The following is a 24,517-nucleotide window of genomic DNA, read 5'->3' as shown; positions in this document are numbered from 1 at the left end:
AGCAGAGAGAAGTGCTACAGAAGTCAGAGTCTGGCCTTTCACTTTCAGATTTGCTGAGGGGACCACAGATCATCTGAGGAGTTTTACACTACTGTGATGGATATCACACAAAAACTCACAGTGATAATTTCCCAATGAAGAAAACTTTTCTTTATGCATCTTGCTAGAGGAGAAAAGAAAAGCAGGGAGAATCTTTTCAGCTGTACCTGAAATTACTTACAGAGTAACACTGCACAAGGGACTGAGCTTCCTTTTCTCAGGACCTATTTACTTCCTGTGTTGGCTGAGCTGAATTTCCATCAAGCAACACTTTTTACAGTACTGCTCAAAGAGGAGGCTTCTTGTACTCCTGTATTTGTTTTCCTTAGCCAAGATTCCAACCAGCAACCTGGAGGTGGGGGTATTCAGCTTGTAGAACAGGCTGGAGAACAGAAGGCTCCAGGGACACCTTGAAGCCCTTGCCAGTACCTAAAGAGGCTCCGAGTGAGCTGAAGAGGGACTTTGGACAAGGGCCTGGAATGACAGGACAAGAGGGAATGGCTTCCCACGGCCAGAGGGCAGGGTTAGATGGAATATTGGGAAGAAATTCTTCCCTGTGGGGGTGGTGAAGCCCTGGCACAGGTTGCCCAGAGAAGCTGTGGCTGCCCAATCCCCGGATGTGTTCAAGGGCAGGTTGGACGAGCTTGGAGCAACCTGATCTAGTGGGAGGTGTCCCTGCACATGGCAGGGAGTGGGAACTGGATGATCTTTAAGGTGTTTTCCAGCCCAAACCATTCTATGATTCCCTGTGACCTGTTATAGTAGAATTCACACAAGCACCTTTTAATATCAAAATCAATTTTAAAAAGAGAAAACAGGAGGGAGAAGAAACTGGTTTGCTCATGAGAGTTAAGAGGGCAGAAAAACAAACCATTCTATGATTCTATGATAAGATGAGAATGCAGGATGAAATAATTGTTTAAAACAAGAGACTGCATGAGTGCACACAATTCAAAGAGCATAAATTAAAACCATGTGAATACAAACCATTATTTGTTGAAATACACTGGGTAGTAAACTGTGCTTCCACATTTAGTAAAGTTCACCTCAGTTTAAGGAAAAGTGGTTAAGCCTCCTGCTCATACAACTGCTGCAAGATAAACCTAAACTAACTTTAGCCTTAAAACATAGAAACCTGTCCCATTTGATTCTGCAGACAGTGGAAGATGAGTCTGAATCCTCCAGAGTGAATCAGAGCAGAAGTACATGGGATTTCCCTGGAAGATACTATAACCTTCAGTTATCTGTTAATGTAGCTTCTCATTTAGCAACAATGCTCAACATGCAACAGCTATTTTCATTAGCAGCAATTATACTACAGAGAGGTTGTATTGATTATCATTCAGATTCCCATGCAGCTCACTTGAATTACACAGTCAGGGACTGCCTGGGCTATGACCTGTTCTGCTAAAGCAGTTTGATACAGAAGGTGCACCTGCTACCAAACATTAAATACAGTCTTAAGACAACAATTAATTCACCTCCCTCTAGTGAAGAACATTTTTTTTTTCAAACAGGATTCCCCTGCTACATCAGCCTCTGAGGAGGGTTGTGGGCCCATCATATGGAAGAACTTAAGAGCGTAAGAAAACAGTAGAATGTTGTGGACAGTTACATGGTCTGTATTTTGGGAAGGTCACAATCTCATCAAGCATGCTCAGCTTGTGAAGAGGAGATGCTTGTTTGTGACAAATCATTACCTTCAATTTTTTTGTAGCATCCATCTCTTTCTTTTAAATTACAAAAAATAAATACTTACCATCTAACCATTAGCCCAAGCTCCATGAAGTTTTTCAGGTTAGGAAGAGTTTGCCTTAGATCTGGAGTACTCAGCCCGTGCTGATATCTAAGCTACAAGAACAGAAAAAAGCCCTAAAATTAGCACAGCTTTCCAAATCCCAAAGAACATAACATCACGGTCAGTTAATTTACTAGGTTTTTAGGAAGTTTAGGATGATTATCCAGCAGTTTTCAAGATATTTATTCTCCTTAAGAAAATGTTCAATTTACTACTTGTATTAGGAAACCCGCCCAAGTGATGCCATGAAGATTTTTGCCTTTTCTTTTATACACCTGTTATACCTTTTTACAGCTTCTGTATTCCTAGTGCTTTTTGCCTACATTCTTAAACTTGTTTGTCAAGCTAAGAGACTAAACATTTTAGAAGCTTCGTAGTTAGGGATCAGTGTGCCCCAGACCCCAAGGTCCTCTCCAGAACACATTCTGTAAACCAAGATAGAACCATCCAGGGGAAGGTTCCTTGGGGAGGGGGGCTCACTTGAGCCTCTCATTGGGGAATCTTTGATAGATATGATAATTAGTAAAACCTATAATGTTATACCCAATGTTGGGGGGGAAGAAAGAGAGACACAGAGGCACAGGGAAAGACTCAGCGGGGTGCATCTCAATGCATATGACCTGGACGTGTACACCTAAGGATCCTTAAAATAAATACCAAGGTAAAATCCCTTTTCCCCTTCTAACCATGTATGACTTGATTTTAAGACCAGGAAAAGGCATCACAAGAACAGGGACAAAATAATCAGTCAACCTGACTCTTAAATCTCCTTATAATTTTCCTATTTTCTATCTGCAACAGGAGAGCAGGCTCACAGCTTAAAAACACAGCCATTACGGGAAGAGACCAAATTCCAACACAATATTCTATATTAATGAATTCCAAATATTTATCTGTGTGTACTTGTCAGTCTGAGTGTATCACAGTATGCTGGAATCAGTAATAGAATTCTTATAGTAATATCAACAAATAAAAATACATATTGTCACACAACTGATCAATATCTGTACTCTTTATACAGTTTATATCAACATTTAAACTCCTGTTATTAGCATCATAATTAAATCCAGCACTCAAATCAGATGCCACGTAGCGAAGCAGAAGGCTATAAACACTGGCGTACTTTAACCCAAATATTGACTCCTATAAGTTGTTCTTACCCTCAAACTATCAAATGACAGCCACATGACATGACTGTCACTGCTAGGAATTATAAACTCCATGTTTACCAAGTCACCAAGTTAAAAATACCTCTGAAGAAAACAGTACACAGAAGGGAAAAAGTCTGTCTTTCAAGTTTGAATCTCAAAATTTCAGGGAAACTTTGCAGAGAAATTTATCTCTTGTGAGGTTAAAATACAAAAAAACCCCGACACTCTACATTCCAGTATCTCTAAGACTACTAAAATGATGCACTACCAACTTAATAAGCAGTTCTCAGCATATGTAAACATCCTCTGGAAGTCTCTGCTGGACTCCAATACAGGCACATACTGCACAAATTCAATGCTGATAGATTTACCTGCTGAAACACAGAACAGTCCCACTCAAAGTTAAATTTCTTTTCTTTAGAATTACACACCTGTTTCCATAATTCCTGACAGTAAGATGCAGGAAAGTGTCTTAAGTTTCAAAAATTTCTGACTTCTCCCAAACAATCAGTTTTTCACAGAGAAGACTTGAAATTGGGAATGATTTTTATGCTTGTCTGAGTTTCAGAAAGAAAAATTACTTTGGAAGAAAAACACCCTCAGTACCACATTGTACAACAGGCAGCCATTTATTACAGTTTATTATTTCCATATGGACAAAGCCAAATCATACGGTGGGCTTGGGTTCGTATTTTCTGCTACAATGACAGAACCTGGATTAAGACAACCACACAAAATAAATTACAAAACCATCACCACATTCTCCTGATGGGATTATAGTGGATTTGGTTAACTGGAGAACTAGCCTGGAGCAAAAGAAATGAAGAAGGAAAAAACCCATCAAACTCAAAACTTTACATTTGTTCCTCCTCCAACAATCAGAAGTTCATAGAATACCCCTTTTTATACTCATCCATAGATTTTAAGGTTTCAGAGCACAAAAATAAAGTGGATTAAGGGATCTCTCTGTTTCCAACAGCTCAGATCAGAGGAAGGCATGGGTGAGCACAGTATCCAAACATGAGCAAAACTACTGCTTCTACTAAAAGACATTTTTGTATTTCCAATAGTAGGGATGCATATTAAGTAAAGTTAGCATGCAAGTTTCATGACACTTCTAGAAAAACCTGCATACTATTTTGACTTTGCAACAGATTAAAAGCGAAGCAATACTGCCTTGTGTCTGCATCAATACAAGCTGATGATGATGTATTTACAAACCCAGAAACTGTTGAAAAACTTATGTGCCTTCTATGGGCAGAAAAAAACATACAAAAATCAGCTGATAAATTGGGTTTTAGTCTGGATCCAAAATTACCTCTCCATTAATGCAGCAAAGGTTAACTCCTGCTTCGTGTAATTCTGTAGTAGTCTCCCATATCCTGATAAAGAAATCTCTGCTTTGCTGCGTGATGCAGGCCACTACAGGTACAACACCAAGCAAATGGGAACATGCAGGTGGAAGGAGCTAAAAAACAACTTTTTTTACCTAAAGGATCAGAACTCCTCTTCCTCTTCTCCTTACCCTCCAACAATTTAAAAAAAAAAACCAAAAACTACTAAGAACTGAGTTTTTTCCCCAAACCATAAAGCACTTCTCATACACCTTCCCTTAAGCTTAATTTTTTTAGCATCCAACACCACACATGCAGGGCCAGTTACTCCACCTCATCCAATAAATAGGAAGGCACTGAACAACAGTCATAAGGACGGAGTCCAGAGGACACCATGGAGATGCACCAAGGGCTGCTGGAGCTCCTCTGCTCTGTAGACAGGCAGGGAGAGCTGAGGATGTTCAGCCTGGAGAAGAGAAGGCTTTAGGGAGACCCCAGAGCCTCTTCCAGCGCCTAAAGGGGCTCCAAGAGCTGGAGAGGAACTTTGGACAAGGGCCTGGAGTGAGAGGACAAGGGGGAATGGCTTCAAACTAACAGAGGACAGGGTTAGATGGAATATTGGGAAGAAATTCTTGGCTGTGACTGTGGTGAGGCCCTGGCACAGGCTGCCCACAGAAGGCAGGTTCAAGGCCAGGTTGGATGGAGCTTGGAGCAACCAGGTCTAGAGGAAACCCCAGGGCAGCGGGGGTGGAACTGGATGATCTTTAAGGTCTGTTCTAGTCCAAACCATTCTATGATCCCCTGTGACCTGTTACAGTAGGATTCACACAAATACCCTTTAACATCAAAATCAATTCTAAAAAGAGAAGAATGTAGGGAGAAGCTGCTTTGCTCATAAGAATTAAGAGGGCAGGAAAACAAGAGCAGACAGAGGTAACTGTGTGCTGTCTTGACTCTCCTAAGAAACAGTTCAAATTTCAATTGCTGCTATTAAAAGTCACCTGTCTCCACACTAAGTTTCTAATGCAATAATTTGCAAAATCAGCATTTTATTTAAGATTTTAAAGATTAGCTTGTTTCTTCAGGATATTACAGACCCAGCCATCCAAAGAAAACATGCCTGTTTTAATTGGAGCGAAGATCTGTCCAAGATTTGTGTTCACATAGACCATGTATTCTCCACAGGACTTTGAGTAAATCATTAATGATGTTCCAGTAATAAAATATTAATTCTGATTTCCATACCAATAAATAGCTCCTATATACAGCTTTGTTTTCCCAAGTGCTGCTCTCATTTTAGTTACTAGCAACACTTACTCCACAGAAACAAGATATAGGAGACAAGATACATCGTATTTCATGAACAGTTCAAGGCAGAAGAATTTAAGGAATTACCTGTAGGGAAAAATCTGAAGAAATAGAATAATACATTTATTTTAAGGCCAACTTCTCTACAGAAGACCAGCTAATCATACCAGTGGGTATTTTCTATTATGAATATATATTCCAATATCACAAAAACCCATAAATGTTAAAATAAACTGCATTTAAAACAGCAGTTCTCAGAATGAAAGGTAGATTTACTCTTAAAAAACTTGTATTAGCTTCCTAAGAAAGTGTTTAAAGACTGAATTTCCATAAAAGACTAATACTAACAAAACCACAGTATTAGCTGTAGGTGAAACACAACAAATTGAAGTTAAATTGTAACGAAATGGGCGTAATTGGTTTACACTCTTTAGAATGAGAAAAAATAATATTCAGCTGCTCCAGTTTCTACCTGTATTTCCTTCTCTGCAACGGTCTGAACTTACACTGGAAGGTGTCCATACCCAGGAGTGAACCAGCTCCAATCTGAGCATCTCTGCTCTACTGCCAACCAAGCAGCTTCCAAGGATTTATTTCATCAACAGGACTTAGACTTAAAAACCTAAAATCATGTTAGACAACAGAAAAGCTTACTGCCTTCTTAAAGGTAACAATTCCACAGCAAAATGTTCATTCATCAAATCTACCAGCAGAGATACCTCGTTTGTTAACTAAAATACAAACCTGCAAAGGTTCAGTTACTTTCCTATGAAGTCCATAGGAAGTAATAGGACTACTAAAGTTTTTCATTTAAGTTGGCTTAAAAAGAAACCATTTAGTTATCTTTCTATTTCTGGGTAATTGCAGATTGCACCCGAGATCAAAATTAGGGGGTTTGCCACTCTGCGGCCGCTCTTAAGGAAAAGAATAATGTCCTGCATTTATATGCAAAGAACAACTGTCCATTTCCTATCCTAATTCCTGCAGCAGTATTTAATGACTAATAGTATACAAGCATATACATTTACTTCCAGCCAGAAACTACAGAGTACCTGGACTCAAATATCTTTTTTTGGAGGGAGTGCAGAAGGACTCCAATTCTAAACTCATCTGCTCATCATTTCTCATATTGTTTCCCCAGCCATATTCATCTTGTTCTAAGCCACGTGAAAGCAGTCTAACAGCCAGAATAAGTTACTAAAGTTCAAAAATAGCAGCCACTTTAGTACATATTGTGCATAATATTCAAGTCTATGCCAAAATCTGCTGTATTTTGGACTTCCCTTAGTCCCCACTGCAGGCAACTGGTTCTTGATGTTGTAGCAGCACCTGTACCTACAGAATAGGTGGACCCAACCCACTACTACACTATGCAAAGATCTTGAAATATTAAGGCAGTCAAAAGCAATTTTGAATTATTTTCAGCTATATGAGGAGTATCTCTTGATAGCATCAAGAATTTCAAAAGAACATCTGCTCCACAAATGTGAAAACCTACAGAGAAAAATAGAAGCAAAAGCGTTGTTTCAAATTTGCAGAGCTGGTCACAAGCCAAGCATTTGCATAAGGTTTTCAGAGAATGTCAAACACTGGGACAGAAATATAAAGTTTTAAAAATTTTTAATAAAATGACAGTTAATTGTTTTACAAGATCCTGGATGACTTTTCAGAGTATGAAGGAGTACTGGCAGGGATTCAGATGACTAAGCACTGCAATAATGAAAACAGGAAGTGTTGTTATAATGCCTGTTGCTATATAAACAACCATAGGGGATCAGTGAAATAATGCCTGCTGCTATATAAACAGTTGCATGTGTTTATACCTTTTGGGGGCAAATATAAAATTCTAGATTATTGAACTCTTCATGTGTTGCTTGCCTTTGTTTTACTGAATCTGGCTAGTTGCTCTAGCTCTGAACACCTATGTGGGTTTACTGAAAAACCCTTAAGCTACAACATTAGTGTAACATGTAAATAACTCTTTAGATAATGTACCTCCAAACTAAGCATCTAAAAATCATTTTCATTTTTCATACTTAAAAAGACTGTCAGTAAGCATCAATTACAGTTTGGAAGTAAACATAACCAAATGGGTTTTAAAACTTTTTTTAAGCTTCTTGGGGAAGTAGGAACTAAAAAAAAGAAAAATAACCACTGTGATTATAACAAGTCTTAAAGTCCTCAATCTTGCTTTCAGAAGGACCAAATAGAGGACTGCCACAGTAGTGAGAGTAGTGCCCTCATCCAAGCAAGAGGAAGTGCTCAAATACAACAGCTATTTCAATAGAAATTATGACTTATCTTCATATACCTGCCTCCCTCTCCCAGAGTTACACCTGAAAAGCAGATGTTTATTTTGCAACTTATTAAAGAGTATTTAACTAACAAGAAGGCAAGTTGCATCCACATCCTTGAAGACCCATGTCCTTCATTAATCCATTGAGCATATGCTTTCAAGGTCCTCAAGCTGACCCAGTGTGCCTAAAGCCTTCACTAAAGCCATCTTAAAGGACACCCACCACAATTTTGATTTAGAAATAGTAAATAAGGCACACAAACAGCAATCAAAGCAGTAACAGGAGATAACAACCGCATTTTATGCTGTACCTTCAAAGGGTAGTTACAATCAGTTATTTTTGAAGCATGCTTAGTCTGAACTAACGTGATTTGTCCCACATTTACAAGGGAGAGGCTGACATCAATAAGATAATTTCCTGTTATCACAAAATCCTACAATGCTTTGGGTTGGAAAGGACCTTAAAGATCATCTTGTTCCAACCCCCTGCAATGGGCAGGACACTTTCCATTAAACCAGATTGTTCCAAGACCTGTCCTACTTGGCTTTGAACACTTCCAGGGATGAGGCAACCACAGCTTCTCTGGGCAACATGTGCCAAGGCCTCAACACCCTCACAGCCAAGAATTTCTGCCTAATATCCCATCTAACCCTACCCTCTGGCAGTGGGAAGACATTCCCCCTTGTCCTGTCATTCCAGTCCCTTTCCTGCTCTCTTGGAGCCCCTTTAGGCACTGGAAGGGGCTTTAAGGTCCCCTTGAGCCTTTCCTTCTCCAGGCCGAACACCCCCAGCTCTCCTAGGCTGTCTCCAGAGCAGAGAAGTCCCAGCCCTCGGAGCATCTCCATGGCCTCCACTGGACTCGCTGCAACAAGTCCACATCCTTCTGATGTTGAGGGCCCCTCACTCTCTCACTTTGACTTGTAACAGTGATAACTAACATTGGAGATGCCACGCAGTCCTGAACCAACACAGTCACTAGTACAGTTTAGAAACATTGATCTCTACCATCAGAGCAAAAGGTCCTCACAGAGTTCTGGCTGATTCAGTTCTCACAAACTGCATCAAATTGAGATGGAAACTTTTTCTCACCACTGGTTCCTCCTGCCCCAAGAACAGCCTGTCTCCTTTCCTCTCCTCTCAGCCTGGAGAATTTAAATTCACTTCCATCTGAAAGGCAGGGGAAATTCATACATGAAATTTACATACAGGAGTGATTCAGCAGTGATTAGGGAAACTGTATTCTCATCTGATAACAGACCTAATTCCCTTTTACCTTCTTTGATTTGTCCTAGAATTATATTAAGCTGCTTCTTCCTCTTGCATTCACCAAAACACAAAGTCTGATCTTTATTCAAAGACAGCAGCAGCCTCAATTCTAAATGCACAGCAACTTGTACTATTCCACCAAATATTTAGGAAGCAATTTCAGTCTAATTTTTAAAAGTGCAGCAATATTTAATACTAGATTTTGGTTTCACAGCAATATAGTGTTTATTGGAGATAGATCTCAAGAAAATAAGGAAGTAGGAGTATGTGTTTGAGTACAAGTGGAATGCACTGTAGAACTAAACATTTAGATGAGTCAAAAGCTGTGTTTACTCAAGAACTCTCTCACTGATATCTATGAACCCTCCTTGAGAGTAAACACAGCACCTCTCCAGAGAGGTCTCAAACATTAACCTTCATGGTTTCAGTGTGGTGTCCCAGTAAGGATATGGGAAACCATTGTCATAGACAGGCTGGGAGAAACAGCTACTCGTGTAAGTAAAGTACTCCTGTAAAACTTAGCAGTTATGGGCTTAACATATATGAGCCCCCATGCCCATAAAGGTGCGCCTCATATGCCACAACTGTTTCATAAAATAACATAAAAAAAGGCAATTTAGAAGACAGAGCAGTTACTAGCCTCCAAAAAATCTCCCTCGCTTCCCAGTGAAGCACTCAAATAACTAGAACCATGTTTACTGCAGTCTTCTTGCATTTATAGCTTGATAAGATGAAACTATAGAGCATAACCTTTCCAGGTTCAGGTCAGAGCTTCTTAAAAGGGTTCAGTATCACAAATTGATGTTTACTGGATTATAGGACATAGGCAAACTTATTTCCTATGACCTCATTCATCCTGAGCTTTTGTATTAAAAATCTTTACATCGGGCACAGAACAAGAGGTCAGATGTGCAAAAGTCAGAAGGAGAAAGATAAGTAACATTCTGTGCCTCCATCTTAAATGTGACATCCTCTGTATGTGTTTAGGTCCCCAAGAACTATGCCCCAATTCTGCATACCTGAAATTTCCTTTTTACCTATATAAACCAAATATCAACCTATGAATACCAGAAGGGCAATATTCTCAGGGAATACACAGGTATGTACAGAGAACTCTCCCACCTTGTCCGGCATGGAAATCAGAGAAAATATATGGTTAGGGTTATAGTGCTACACACTCCTCCTCCATTTGTTCGTTACTTTCACATTTTAATAAGTCCACTCCAAAAACAGGCAATTTTCCCATATGACATCAGTCCAGCTGTACCTCGTACCTTAAGATGTTGCAGGAAAGGAACCTGCAGAATCATTTCAGTGGGCAAACAATGAGCTCCATTAGATGTTGTAAACACAAAATCTTTCAGCTATTTGCTCTTTCATGTTGTTTTGGGAAAGCCCTTGTTTTAAAATGGGTGAAATTGAGCTTCTGGCCGTTCATTCATCCAGGTTTGTGAACCCGGCTCTCTCAGGTGATAAGGCTCTTGCTTCAAGAAAGCTTTTTACTCAAAGAGCAAATGATTCAGCCCATGACACAGAGCTTAAATGGAAGAAGAATTTGGGGGTTCTCTGCTCCCAGCCACATCTTGCACTTCAGCTGAACTGCTTTCCAGGTATCTATTATGTTACTGTCAGTGGACAAAGGAGACTGACTTCTAAAAAAAAAGATTAGATTGTGAATCAAATGGGAAGCCCTCTCATTTGAGGAGTACAGAATCAACAGTTTAACCTATGAAAAACTTGCTTCCTATTAGGATAACACTGGCATTCAGTGAACTCCACTTGGCACTAAAACACACCAATATGTAAAATGGTTTCTCATATGATGTATGATATTTTGAACTTAAAACCTGAGGTCAGGGAGCATTAAACCAAGGACAGGTTCAGGACTGGTCTTCCTGAAAACTTTAATTTATACATGCTAAATTGAACCAGAACTTTGTTTTTTTCTAATTACACAATATTAACTTCACAAATATTTACATGAATTACACGAAAGTCCAGCAAAGAGAGATGCAATAACCCCTTCAGTATTTCCAGTCTCTTGAAAAATAAAATGCTTCAAAGCTCTGGATTTCCAGACATTCTGGACTGATCAATAAGTGAATGAGCCAATACATATCAGACACTTTTATTCCATTTGTTGGAGAACAACTTGCTCTAAACTTCAACCACAGTATTTAAAAAGTCCGAAAGGCATTTATGGATGATTAAGTAGCTGACATACCAAAAGCTTTCAAAACAGGTTTTGTGCCCTGATGTGCCAAATCTTATGCACAGAAGTATGAGACAAATCCTGACCCGAGGAGGTCAAAACATACATATTAAACTGTACAACAGAAAAACAAAGAATGCAGGGGAAGAAGTGAAAATAAACAGAAGCTCAGGAAAAAAAATCTAAACCCCACAAGTCACAGCTTGTCACTTGCTTGCAAATAACAGATGAGAAGAATTTTTATGCATTAAAGCAAGTGAAGTTTCAAGAAATGACATGCATTTTACCATAATTTCTTTTATCCATTAAGAAATGGGTGACATGGCAGAAAGAGAGAAGGCTCCGAAGGAAGAGACAGGCTTACAAAGCAGGTCCTGGAATTCCAAAGGTGTGAACATTTTACGTTTGAATGTCCAGCTTTGCCTCCAGTGCACACACTCTACTTGTTAAAAATTATACACTACAGCTTTTTCCTACACTGATACATTGTGCCAGGGCTTGATAAGAAACTTCCCACTTCAGTTTTATAACACAGAAGTTATATATACTACAAAGGAACTTAAGTTGGCAGACATGTTTATGTCAGATCAACTATATCAGGAATCCATTTACCTTCTGATTATTCAATTTTGGTTCTATTTTAAAGACATACTCCTTTTTTTTTAGGAAACTTTGTGGACAGAAGAGCTAATGCACAGAGATGATGACAGCTACACAGTACAAAAGTTATGTAACACACAGAACATGCCTGCAAGGATGGTCCCCCAAAATTATTTTGGAGGACTGACTAAGCACAGCTGATGATGCTACCTCTCCTATTCATAGAATCCCAGAACAGTTTGGGTTAGAAAGGACTTTTAAGCTCATCCAGTTCTAACCCCCCTGCCATGGGCCTAGATACCTTCCACTAGACCAGATTGCTCCAAGACCCATCCAGCCTGGCCTTGAACACTTCCAGGGATGGGTCAGTCACAGGTTCTCTAGGAAACCTCTGCCAGGGCCTCAACACTCTCACAGCCAAGAATTTCTGCCCAATATCCCATCTAACCCTGCCCTCTGACAGTGGGAAGCCATTCCCCCTTGTCTTGTCACTCCAGGCTCTTCTCCAAAGTCCCTCTCCAGCTGTCTTGGAGCTCCTTTAGGCCCTGGAAGGGGTTCTGCGGTCTTCCTAAAGTCATATCTTCTCCAGGCTGAAAAATCCAAGCTCTCCCAGCCTGCCCTATATGAGAAGTGCACCATCCCTTCAGTCACCCACCATAGCTGCAGGAGCCTCCAGCACTGCCTGGGCTTCAGGTGCAGGTGCCAGGATCTGTATGGGTTGAAGACCCAAGATCTGCTCCTTCACAGAGCAAGTCAATATTGGCCTTTGCCTACAAACAAGTATAAGCAGGCTTTCAGCTGAATGAAAGTGGGACTTTAGTTACAACTAATCCAGTCTCATTTCAACATATTTTATCTTGGCATGGGCGATAGGAAAGGAAAATAAGAAAGTCTTTCCAACAAGTTTGCAAAAAACATAAGTAAATTCCCCAGTTCTAAATGATCTGGCTAAGTATCAGCTCACTGTCACCCTAGGAAACTTTCAGGAATGAAACCTCTCCTAAGAGCTTTTGGCTCTACACAGCTGGAGAAGGTACTTTGTGGTTTTTCAGGTGCAGTCCCTTCCTTTTAGCATTAAATGAAAGCTTGGCACTTCACAAGACAAGGACTAGACTCTGGCTTCAACCTGTGCTCCTTTAAGAACACTTCTCCCTATGTAGCTAAATTGGCCTCAGATTCAGACGGTGCATTCTTTCTGAACTGTATGTTTTATGATCTTAGTTTAGGGGCCTCATAAAAGATGTAGTGTGCAAGTCACAGTATCCTACACTCAAAGGGCCATAACCACTGCATATACACCAATACCCACAGAACTCTTGAAGACACTTCTGCTCCATAGTGTTTATTGCCAAAACAAATTTCTAGACCTAACATTTCTGCTCTTCAACTTCCCATGGAAAAGTTTATTAGTTTCTATTATAGAGCTGATTTTCTCTCATGTTTGATAGTTTAACAGAGCCAGAAACTGAACCTCTTGCCTCATTTCACATTTAACAGCTGAGTTTCAGTTCAGTCTCTTACATATGGCGCTAGTACATAAACATTCACCTTTAATTCCATCAGCTATGGAGGAAGACAGCACTTTGACTACACCTAAAATATATCAAGTATTTTGCTTTTCTTCTATGCTGCTCTGAATGTTACTTACCTTGTGCATTAGACAAGCAACTCACCCACAATGCAGCATTCCCACGAAAGCAGCACTGGCTGCTCAGCTTCTCAAGCAGGTTACGCAAAGCACGTAAATGCCACCTGCCACCACGTGGACACAGTGGCCATGCACACACAAGAGGAGGGCTAGACACCAGTTACTTCCCTGGATCTGTACTCTATTGATGACAAAAAGAGCCTTGGGGGAGCTGACAAGAGAGTAACACTTTGTTTTTTTGTCAAATAGCAAAGTACATGTGTTGTTAATAACTGTCAGATGAAAGCAGAACTATTCTTTGGTCAGGGCTGAGCAAACCATGCCAATGTGAATAGGAATATCAGTCTAACACAACTCAATATGGTCTGACAAAACAAATGAGGATTAGAAAAGAAGCCTTCCCTGCAAAACGATCCCAAGCATGGCATTCAGGCTGAACAGAAGAAAAAGTAACCTTAACTCATGCAGTGCAACAAATTCCACAGGTTTCACTAAACCTGGAAGTAATGCCTGGAAGGTGATGCTCTGCCTGCCACCATATACAGAGATCCCACTAACAAACACCAGCAACAAACTTTTTACACAAGCAGACAGGGATAGGAAAAGGGGAACAGATGTAAACTAAAAGAGGGCAGATTTAGATTAGATACTAGAAAGAAATTCTTTACTCAGAAAGTGGTGAGGCCCTGGCACAGGTTGCCCAGAGAAGCTGTGGCTGCCCCATCCCTGGAAATGTTCAAGGCCAGGTTGGACAGGGCTTGGAGCAAGCTGGTCTAGGATTGGTGTAGGGAAGGTGTTGGTCTAGGGAAGGTGTCCCTGCCCATGAACAAGATGGTCTTCAAGTTCCCTTCCAACCCAAACTGTTGTATGATTCTATGAACTGAGGTAAGACTAGAGACATTCACTCATTGGGTTGGCAGTAGGAAAACAAAGAGTTGTAAAATTGTCCAAATTATTTGCAGGTCTACTTTTCAAGAGCTAGTAATTTAGACAAGGACAGAACACCAACATTCCTGAGGCCACGTCCAACAAAGCCAGATGGAGATAGTGACCAAGGTCACAGCAAAGGAATGAAAAGGGTCTCACAATAGTCATACAGCTGCCCTCTGTTTCTGTGGTAAAGCTAAGACTTAGAATAAGAAATTCAGAAGAACAAGAGACAAATTAATTTGATGTCCTTCAGTGGCTGACAGAAATAGCAAATCATTTGATACTTAGAGTGTAAATAACTTGACTGCCCTGTGCAAAATACCAGCTGCAGTAAATTCCCTGCTTACTGGTACCTAAAGAAACCAGCTTTACAGCTATATTGAAATTGTGTCCTCTACAAGCAATCTTGCAACTGGACAAGTAATAATACTTGTCAAGTATCATGCAAGAGACAAACCCTTGAATACCTACAGAAATTGGAACTTTCATAAACAAGATGGACATGTTCTCTTCAATGGCTACACATCATATATACATGCATTAGACATAATGACCAATACAGGACAGAAATCATGTAATATAGAACCACAGTTTGGGCTGGAAGGGACCTTCAAGCTCATCTCATTCCAACCCCCTGCCACTAGACCAGGTTGCTCCAAGCCCCATCCAACCTGGCCTTGGACACCTCCACAGATAGGGCAGCCACAGCTTGTCTGAGCAACCTGTGCCAGGGCCTCACCACCCTCATCTTTCAGGGTAATACAATTTTGGGCCAGTTATTCTCCCACAGTAACACTGTGTGTGATCACTAGGGACTCACTCACCTCAAGGAGGAAGGTCACTAAATTAAGACCATCTCATTATATGTAATGAAGAACCAACACTGAAGTCAGGCCAAAGCAATTAAGGCTCTGGGAACAAAGGAAAAAGACAGCAAAGCAGCCAGTAAAGCAGCAGTAAAGATGCTTTCTTTCTACAGGCCTGCAACTCAAAACTAAAGCCACTGCACTCTCAATATCTCCCACTTCAAAGTTATAAAAAAAATTAACTGAGATGAAAAAACCTGGAGCAGCAAGACCACTGCTCAAGCACTTGTGAGAGCTCAGCTCCACAAGGTCCATGTTTGTGCTCCAGCAGAATTGGGCGCCACCCACATTGTATGTTCCAAACAAAGAGAACTCTGAGAGATGCCATTTTGACCCTGGTCTGTGTTCACTTATCACCCACAAAAACCTCACCACGCGCTTCAGGGTTTTCCTAATATTCATCTACCATAACAAGAGGTTTTCATGGTGTAATCTCCATTACTCCGCTTTGAATACCAGAATGAGAGTTCAATTCTTTCTCCTGCTAAAGCCTCAGCTTCCTCAGATACTCCATACACATCCCTAATTTAGGAGCTGCAGAGCTTATGGGGCTAGTACTTGCCAAATGCTCTCCCACTGTCTAATGCTTTGGAGAGCTGCACAATTCACTCCCATTTTTAGCAACTGTACTGTACTCCACCTTTGACAATGACAGTGAATTTTTCTGACAGGCATTATTAGACATAAGTCACTAATTTCTCTTTGAAAAAAATCCCATGTTTCTATGCCAGTGAGAGTAAAATAACTGAAATCTTAACTGGAAATGTATGGCCTTAGTTAACATTATCCAACTCAAAAAGCTCCTCTGTGAACTTTGTGAGGGATTCAATTTTACAAACAGAAAATATGGGTATTGAAACAATTTGTGCTTACATACAGATGGAAGTTATTATGAACTCTCAGAATTAACACACATTGTTTCAACTTCGGAATGTAACAGCAAAGCAAGTTTCTCCAAAAAATACTCTACCAAGCCAGCACTGAGCTGTTTCTAATTCCAGCTGAATTCTCCTGAGTGCAAGATGTGGTTTCCATTGTTATTATCCTGCTGTTTTACAAAACAGTACCACTTTATCTAGAAAAGTTTTTATGTCAGTAATTTTACTTAATATCAACCCCATCTCACTTCTTCCACACTCACATTTCTCCTTGCTGCCAGAATTCCAGGTAGTTGTGAAAAAAAAAAAAAAAATATAAAAATCTGTGAAACCAGGGAAGCTTAAACAAATAGTTTCAAAGTATTTCTTTAAGTTGATCATTTTTATGGGCTCTTTGTTTGTCACAGTGATCAAAACTTGCATGAATGATTCAAGCTCTTGTCTTCATGCTCCAGTAAACTCGCCACTATTCTTCCCAGGCACCTCCAACCTTCCCACAGCACACAGACGGAATTAAGCACTGAGTTACATTTACTCCTGACAAAGAGGACTGTTTCTCTGAATTAAGGCCAACACCTTTGGGTGATAGTCTGGAGGTAAGAGAGAGGCAGCTGCTCATTCTCCATCCAAACTTAATTTTTCACACATTCACAAGAACTAAGCATATCTGGAAGCTTCTCTAAAAGCAGCCATAAGGTCTGCTAAAAGCTACGTAAATTCAACAGTTCCAGCATCCCAAGGAACACACAAAGGATTCAAACAATCTTGGGTTTTTAGGTCAAATCAGCCCCAGAGCACAGAGGTTTTGTGATGCATTTCTGCACACTATCTACCTGTTCTGCTTTCATAAAGGAATTTCCCCTTGGAAGAACTATAAAAAGCAGCAATATTTGACCAAGGACATCAAAACAAAGGTGACTACAACAGTTTATGCGGACATCAGTAACACTTCCATGATTAAATAAGTAGTAGAAGCACTCCCAGTAATTCCGGTTTACTTTTATTATGCTTTTATATCCAACAGCATACAATCACAAGTATTAACATGTGAACCACTAGTGTTGTACCAACCACTTCAAAGTCTGGCCACTGACTAGCTTGCACCAGCACCAATGACCCCACATAGACTTGGAAACTCAATACATGCTTAAAGTGTTCATTTACTTTTGTGAGTTTAAACACATGCCAGTGATTTCAGAAACCAACTGCAAGGAACTGGAAGGCAACATGGGTGAGTGACTGTGTGTTCAACTACCCAGAGTCCTTCAGAAACAGGACAAAAAAATCAGAATGATAAGTTACAGTAGGTCCAAGAGTGATAATAATTCAGAGGTGACAAGTCAAAGAGATAAACAGGAAACCAAGTGAAGTGGTGAAAGTTCCAATAAAAAAAAATACTACAGGCACAAGTGTCAATTAACCCAAACTACATGAACAGGAAAGACAACCACCATGGGCTCAATGAAGAATTCATTGTTTCGATGACATAAACCACAGAGCTTCTTGTTTGCATCACATAACTGAATGGCAAACTCCAGAACAAGGTAAAAACCCGGAAGGGCTGAAAGGCAAAGCAAGCAGCATCACGACTCACAAGTTACAGAATGAACCAGTGTAAGCAGAAGGAAATAGGAAGCAGAGATTAAGGAAAGCATTGATTTGATAGTAATGAAGAGAGAGATCTATCAAAGCATTTGAAGGAACGACTAATCCTTTTTCTCACTAATTTTCCCTCTGTAGGTCAAGTGTGAACAGCTGTCTGCCATTACTAATACCACCAACAAAGAGGCACAGTCTAAGATATATTAACAGCCTGGCTAAGCGAATTTCCAAGATTAGCAGCACTTGATTAACTTTGTCTTAAGATATTTTAGCCTTTAAGTAATTTGAGAGGTTATTGTCCAAAAAACACTAAGCATGGGCAAGTCTGGAAAATGGTAAATGCAATCCAAGCTTAAAAAACAAGTAACACAGAAAGACTCAGAAGCCTTACATCAATTTAGGTAAGGAATGGCAAAAAAAGTGATGGAAGAAAAAACTGGAAAAACAAGCAAAACTAGTAGAAACTAAGCATAAAAAGATCATATTTTTCAAGAATAAAACTCTAAGACTAATGTAATTTCAAACAGGTTAGAAACAGAAATGTCATATTTCTGTTGAAATTTAAATCTCCTGGCATTTTCTGGTATAATATGCTCACAAGCATTCTGGGGAAATGGGATATTGATGAACTATGAGTGAATACAGAGAAAGTACTCTTGGGTGTAATAATGAATGGTTCATGGCTACAACTGAAGTGCTGGTGAAGTGGGGCTCCACTTGAAATAACAGAATCCCAGTTCTATCCAATATTTTAATTAGGTAATCTGGACCCAGGCTCAGGTGCAGCCAGAATAAAGCTGAGACTGAGTTCTCAATCTCTGGTGTTACGCCACCATAGCAGAATCATGATTAAGAACAAAGAAGTTCATCTTTAAGAATACATTCAGGGTAAAGCATGTAAAATGTAAATTAAACGAGTCACCTGCACAAATTCAGAATGGACTATTTTGTTCATGTGCAGAAGATACCTGGAGCTGTTGGTTGCACAGAATCGTAAGATTCATTCTGCTAGGCTTTTAAGAGTACAAACCCATTAGAACCCAATGAACTGGAAGTAAAAGGACAAGATCTGGGAAGCATTTCTCCCATCCTACTCAGTGTTTTGAAAGCAACAGTTGCTCACTGTACCCAGCTTTGGGCACTGCATCTCAAGGAAAATGTGGATTCAAATGAGAATTTGAGACAAGAAGAGTGTTGAAAAGTGCTTTTTCAATGCATAGAAGTTTTCAAAGAGAAAGAGACTTAAATGGATCAGATTATTATAATATATAAAGAGGGAAAACAGGTTTGGACTCGATGTCAGAAATTAGATGTCTTCAGTGGCCAAGACAGTCAAGCACTGGAACTAAGGAGTACTTATATCACAGGCTTTTCTTCACAGAACATCACCAGGGACAGCATAAGAGCAGTTGACCCTGATCTAGGACTACGTACCAGTCAAAACAGCCTCCACAGGCCTCTTTCAGACCAGCTTTCTGAAGATTCTCTGAATTCCATACCAAACGTGTTAGCTGCAGATATTACTGCCATCTCAAATACAAGTTTGCAAAGTCTCTTGCATTTTCCAGAGTAAAGGATGTTTTTTAAAATACATTAAAACAAGAAGTAAGGTGTATGACAGGACTTTTTAAAGTCACACATTTGCAATACTTCATATTTTCCATGTGTTGTGTTTTCTTATAAGGGTAGAATATTAGTTGAAGTAATAATAGAGCAAAATTAAAGACACAGGAGCAAGAATTACATTAATGAATCTTCAAGTACAATAGAATAAAAAACCAGAAAATATTTATAATTTTCAAAACAGTGTGAAGTCTATAGACTCGAAGAATGTACCATTTGAAAAGAAAAGATTCATTATTATCTGGCAAGTCCTTCTCTAAGCACCACAAGAAAATCTCAAGCACAAAGCTGTAAGGTAAGTGAAAATAATGTTTTCAAGGACATTTCTCTTAGTTCACAGGTTTTCACCACAGAGAGCAGCATCACAAGACAGCATATGCACACTCACATCATACTGACACCAAGCAGAGAACAGATAAAAAAAAAAAAAAAAAAAAATCTCGAGTGTACCAACCTGTGCTATATTTTTGTTGAGAAGATAAACTCCATATTCAAACTGAAGCTTCTCCCCTCCTTTTGGATATAAAGGAAATCTGACAGGGAAAAAAAAGAGGGGGAAAAGCATTTAAGGTGAAATTATTCAGATGCTTATGTAAACTTCAAAAAGCCCCAGATTCCTTTTCTGAGAAGGTAAAGATTTAAAAAGTTTCCCTTGCTGACTACATAGGATGTATTTAGGAACCCTCTGCAACCCCAGTCAATCAGCATTTAAAACTGATGTCAAAACCCAGCTATGGAATTCCATTTTTTAAAGTATTTCAGGTTTTTAAAAGACACTTCACAATTCCCCCAGTGCTGCAACATCCCTTTCACCAATCAAAGTGTAATTTCAGAAGCACATAGCACAATTCCAGATCTCACGCTATCCCTCTGCATTCAGCCAGTCACATTTGGTTAGCTCATTTCCAAACAAAAATAATCTTTTAAAAAAGATGTTCTCTTTTGATCATTATCCTGTGATTGACAGAGCACAAAACCCTTTACACAGAGAAGAAATCTGCAGGCTCACTTACCAGAACAACACTCAGAATAGAAGTGATTCAACAAACTTCACACATGCACCAAAGGCTTGAGTCACAGCATCATAGATCACCATGGCCCTTGCAAATATTATATTACTGATCCTTATTTTTCCTATGTAATAAATATTGCTCACCATTTTAAACACCCGCATGTAGCAAACAGTTTATAAGAACATAGCGCTGCTATGTGAGACAAGAGAACTAAAGCATTAGTCCCTTAAATACTGAAACTCTTTGACAGTTTCTGCATTAAAGAATATAACTTTATATGTTTGCTTAAAGAATCTCTGCTTAAGTGATGCACTTCTCAAACAGCTTTAACAGCTGTACCCTGTACTTCTAAGGATTGTCTTTTGACTCTTCAGCACCAGAGATTATGAGGTCATCATGGTCAATTCAGCAATCTTAGTACAAACTAAAATTTATTTTTATGGGAACTACAGCGCGAATCAAGCTTTTGTCTTTTCATGAACCACATCCTGCAGCTCCTAATCAAGATGCTGAATGAATTATCCGCATAAGCCCCACGCTACACCAGAAACCAAAGTCTCTCTCAAACATAAGATAACAAATACAGGAGATCAGTATCTACTAGAAACAACACACATTCTGGAGAGGTGATTAGGCAAAGTGGATTTTATCATCCATCAGCCCCACAGTAGAGTACATTTGCAACTTATAAGAATTATATAGTGCCATTAAAGCTAAAGGTTAACAGGTCACAATCACAGCAGATCAAATATTGAGACGTCAGCTTCAGGTTTTATGCTACTTTCAAACTTGCTACATGTCTTTAAGTCGAGGAACATAAAAATCTCTGTGAATAGTATGTATCTAGCTCACCTTGCTTAACAGAACTATAAATCAAACTAGTTCCCCATGCAAGAAAATGAAACTTTTCCAAATGAACACGTGCTACAAAAATTCCACAACACATTACTCCAAGTGTAAAATACAAAGCAAGAGGAATTCATTTCAGTAACTCCAATTACACTACCCAAACAGAGCAAGGGTTAGATTTAAAGGATAACTTTACAATTAACAGTCTAAAACTAACCGACTTTTTTTACAATAAAAGCACCATTAGGAACACAAACCATGTTTCCCTAGAAGGTAGCATTTCATTAAGTCATTAGTAATGGGAACCATGTATTTTTTTACTATATACACAGCTCTTCAATCCATGTAGTATAGAAAAGGGGTAAAAACTGGTTTATGATGCTCACTGACATCTCCCACACATTTCCCTTTTAAAAGGGAAAATCAGGCTTTTCTGCTTATCACATTGATCCTGCTTCTTTGCCAATATTCACATTTCTATCCTTTAACTTCGACTAATTAATCTTGAAACGCTTTTAAATCACATACATCCTCAGGTCAGCTTTCACAACATCATCACATGAAAGTCTTGAAAACTGTCAGTGGATGTCTTGGCATATATACATTTATGACTCAAGAGAAAAATATTATTAAGTTTTATGCCCCTCTCTTTGTGTGTTATCTTGCTTACCCATTAAACCTGGTCACAAGCAATAAGCTCAAGGGAGAGGAACCTGAACACTATAGTGCTTCAGTGAGTATAACTGAACCCAACTTGAACTGCTGCCTCCCTACATGAAATTCTTCTTGCCTGCTCCATAGGAAAGCATTAACTGTAAGCTTCATCTCTCCCTTCAGCATGCTGCAAAAAGCTGAGTCTGCTGTGTAAGGATTTAGTTATACTAAATACTTTTGAAAAACATTGTTTTAGTATTTTTATAATCACAAAACACATAATAAAATTCAAAATGGCATTCACCTACCTATTCTACTCCAAAGTGTACCTTCCTTCTTTCCATTCTTGCTGATATATTTGGGGGAAAAAAATCACTAAGCTCCTTTAAAGCAAAACATAGATACTTATTCTGAGATGAAAAATTCGAAGGAGTGTGATATGTTTAGTGGAAAGAAGAAAAAACACAAGCTACAGGTACCCTTTCTATAATCAACAGAAAAGAACATCTGAGAGAAGTTATCAAGTGCTGGAAATTTGTTCTCAGTACAGAACAGAGCTCAGAAGTTGATCTCTGGTCTTCCTCAGAGTAGTACTTACACACTCTAGGAAACCATACATCTGCCATGTGAACAGGCAGGAATTATGAACAAAACAGCTTCTGCTCAGTAAGGGTCCACACACGCCTTTGTAAAAATATGTTGACATTTACATACAACTATGGAATATGACATTTCAATAGCATGTGGGCTTCTTAAAATACAGTGCTAACACACCCTGAGTTTACAGTAGATGATGTATTTCTGAATATAAAGAGCTAGGCAATACAGCAATAGCAGTTTTAATAGTGACTCGTAAAGAAGATCTTGGTTTAGAGAACATTAACCTGATGCAAGAAAAAACCCACCATCTGTAGTAACTTGTAACAGGTTTAACCCATTTGGAGCTGCTTCTGCACTGGTGTTTCCACTGCTTTCAAGATATGTCAGCAATGGTAAGAGCCTGTGCTGGGGAAAAGCACAAGGACTAGGAGTGATTAAGGGAATAATCAGCCAGCAGGCATGCAGAAAGGTGGCTTTAGGATCTATGAGAATTGTGCCAGAGATGCTGAAATTAAACAAGCCCCACTCTGAATTTAGAAGGTGGAGAACTCTGGATAAAAGTGATCCAAACTGCACACCAGACTGATTTGAACCAGATGGTCAATATGTGCCTTGAAGGTCTAAGATAACACAAAGAAGATTGTTGATCTTAAAAGCTTACATTTGTTTTGGGAGTCTCATGTTTTGCTTATTTAATCCTATAGGACTGCGACAAACACTAAGTTTTTACTAATTTTTTTTGAGCCACGTTCTGTTTTATATGGCTCACTGGGATACAAGTAAGATGACCAGTGTTACCCAGCTGCATCACACTGCATATCTATAATAAACCACAAAACACATGCAGGACATTTTTAGGCACATAGCTCATATTCCCTTCCATGGCATGTCACTTTGGACAAAACTTGTGTTTTTCCACAGTGATGCCACAATGACTGAACAGTTTCTCCCCTAGTGAACCAACACTATTACATTCAAGACCCAAGCATTCCCAGCCCCACAAGAAGAGGTTTTGATTGTCATTTCTCACATGTGACAAGAAAAAAACCAAAACAAAACAAAACAATAGAAGCAGCTAAAAGACACTTTTAATAATCTCTGAATAAATTCATTTTAGCAGAGCTCAGAAAAGAGATGACAGTTCATCTGCCCTAACCTTAACTCTCTCATCCTCACCCACTTGACCTCTCTCCCATCTCTCCTACTTGGAGCGTTCCCAAGAATAAGCCCCTCCTTTCTACCTGCAATCTTAATTTCAGCAAGTCATTATCCACCGCTTTATTTCAATCCATTCCCTATTAATTCCTGCTACACTTCCTAAGCGTACATCAGCTACTGGATACAGAACTCATCAGCTTAAAACTCGCTTTTCTATCAAAGGCACCTAATATTCAAATATTCAAACCTATAGAGGATCTGCTGATACACAATGAGTAAGGAAACAAGTGCGAGCAGGTCAAGACTCAATAGAGTTGTGAAAAAGTGAGGCAGAGGTTACGTGCTTGGTTCACAGTTACCCTGATGGGGAAAAGTAACAGCAAGTCAGACTTTTAAATAAAAAACAGGGCTGAAATTCTACTTATAGTCCACACTGAAACTACAGAACCAGCACGCTACCATCAACAATGGAATTAAGTTTTGAATTCAAGGACCTCACAACACTTCACAAATGCTAAGTTTTTAAATATTTAGTTTGAATATTTGCATAAAATATATCATTCTGGTAGGTACCAAGCTTAAAGGTACCCACTACACCATCAACAGGACTCTCAGGGAGCTGTTACTTTGGAGTTGGTCTTTAGTCTAATTAGACTTTATTTTAACATGGTGTTTGATCAAGTAGAACACA

The 24,517-nt window shown here is 39.3% G+C and overlaps 1 protein-coding gene across 4 annotated transcripts in view; it reads right to left on the bottom strand.

Annotated features, from left to right (window-relative positions):
* The window catches only part of UVRAG (UV radiation resistance associated), a 100,266-nt gene that overhangs the window by 13,567 nt on the left and 62,182 nt on the right, over window positions 1-24,517 (bottom strand). For all 4 annotated transcript variants that reach the window (XM_039556847.1, XM_039556853.1, XM_019283881.3 and 1 more), the window contains exons 13-14: window positions 20,007-20,085; window positions 1,799-1,890 (exon numbers count right to left, since the gene is read on the bottom strand). In XM_039556847.1, the coding sequence (XP_039412781.1) occupies window positions 1,799-1,890; window positions 20,007-20,085 (171 nt within the window). The remainder of the gene's footprint in view (window positions 1-1,798; window positions 1,891-20,006; window positions 20,086-24,517) is intronic.

The sequence above is a fragment of the Corvus cornix genome, chromosome 1 (genome assembly GCF_000738735.6).
Source record: "Corvus cornix cornix isolate S_Up_H32 chromosome 1, ASM73873v5, whole genome shotgun sequence".
NCBI lineage: Eukaryota > Metazoa > Chordata > Aves > Passeriformes > Corvidae > Corvus > Corvus cornix.
Note: the sequence above shows the minus strand (reverse complement) of the source record. Positions and strands in the feature narration are given on the sequence as shown.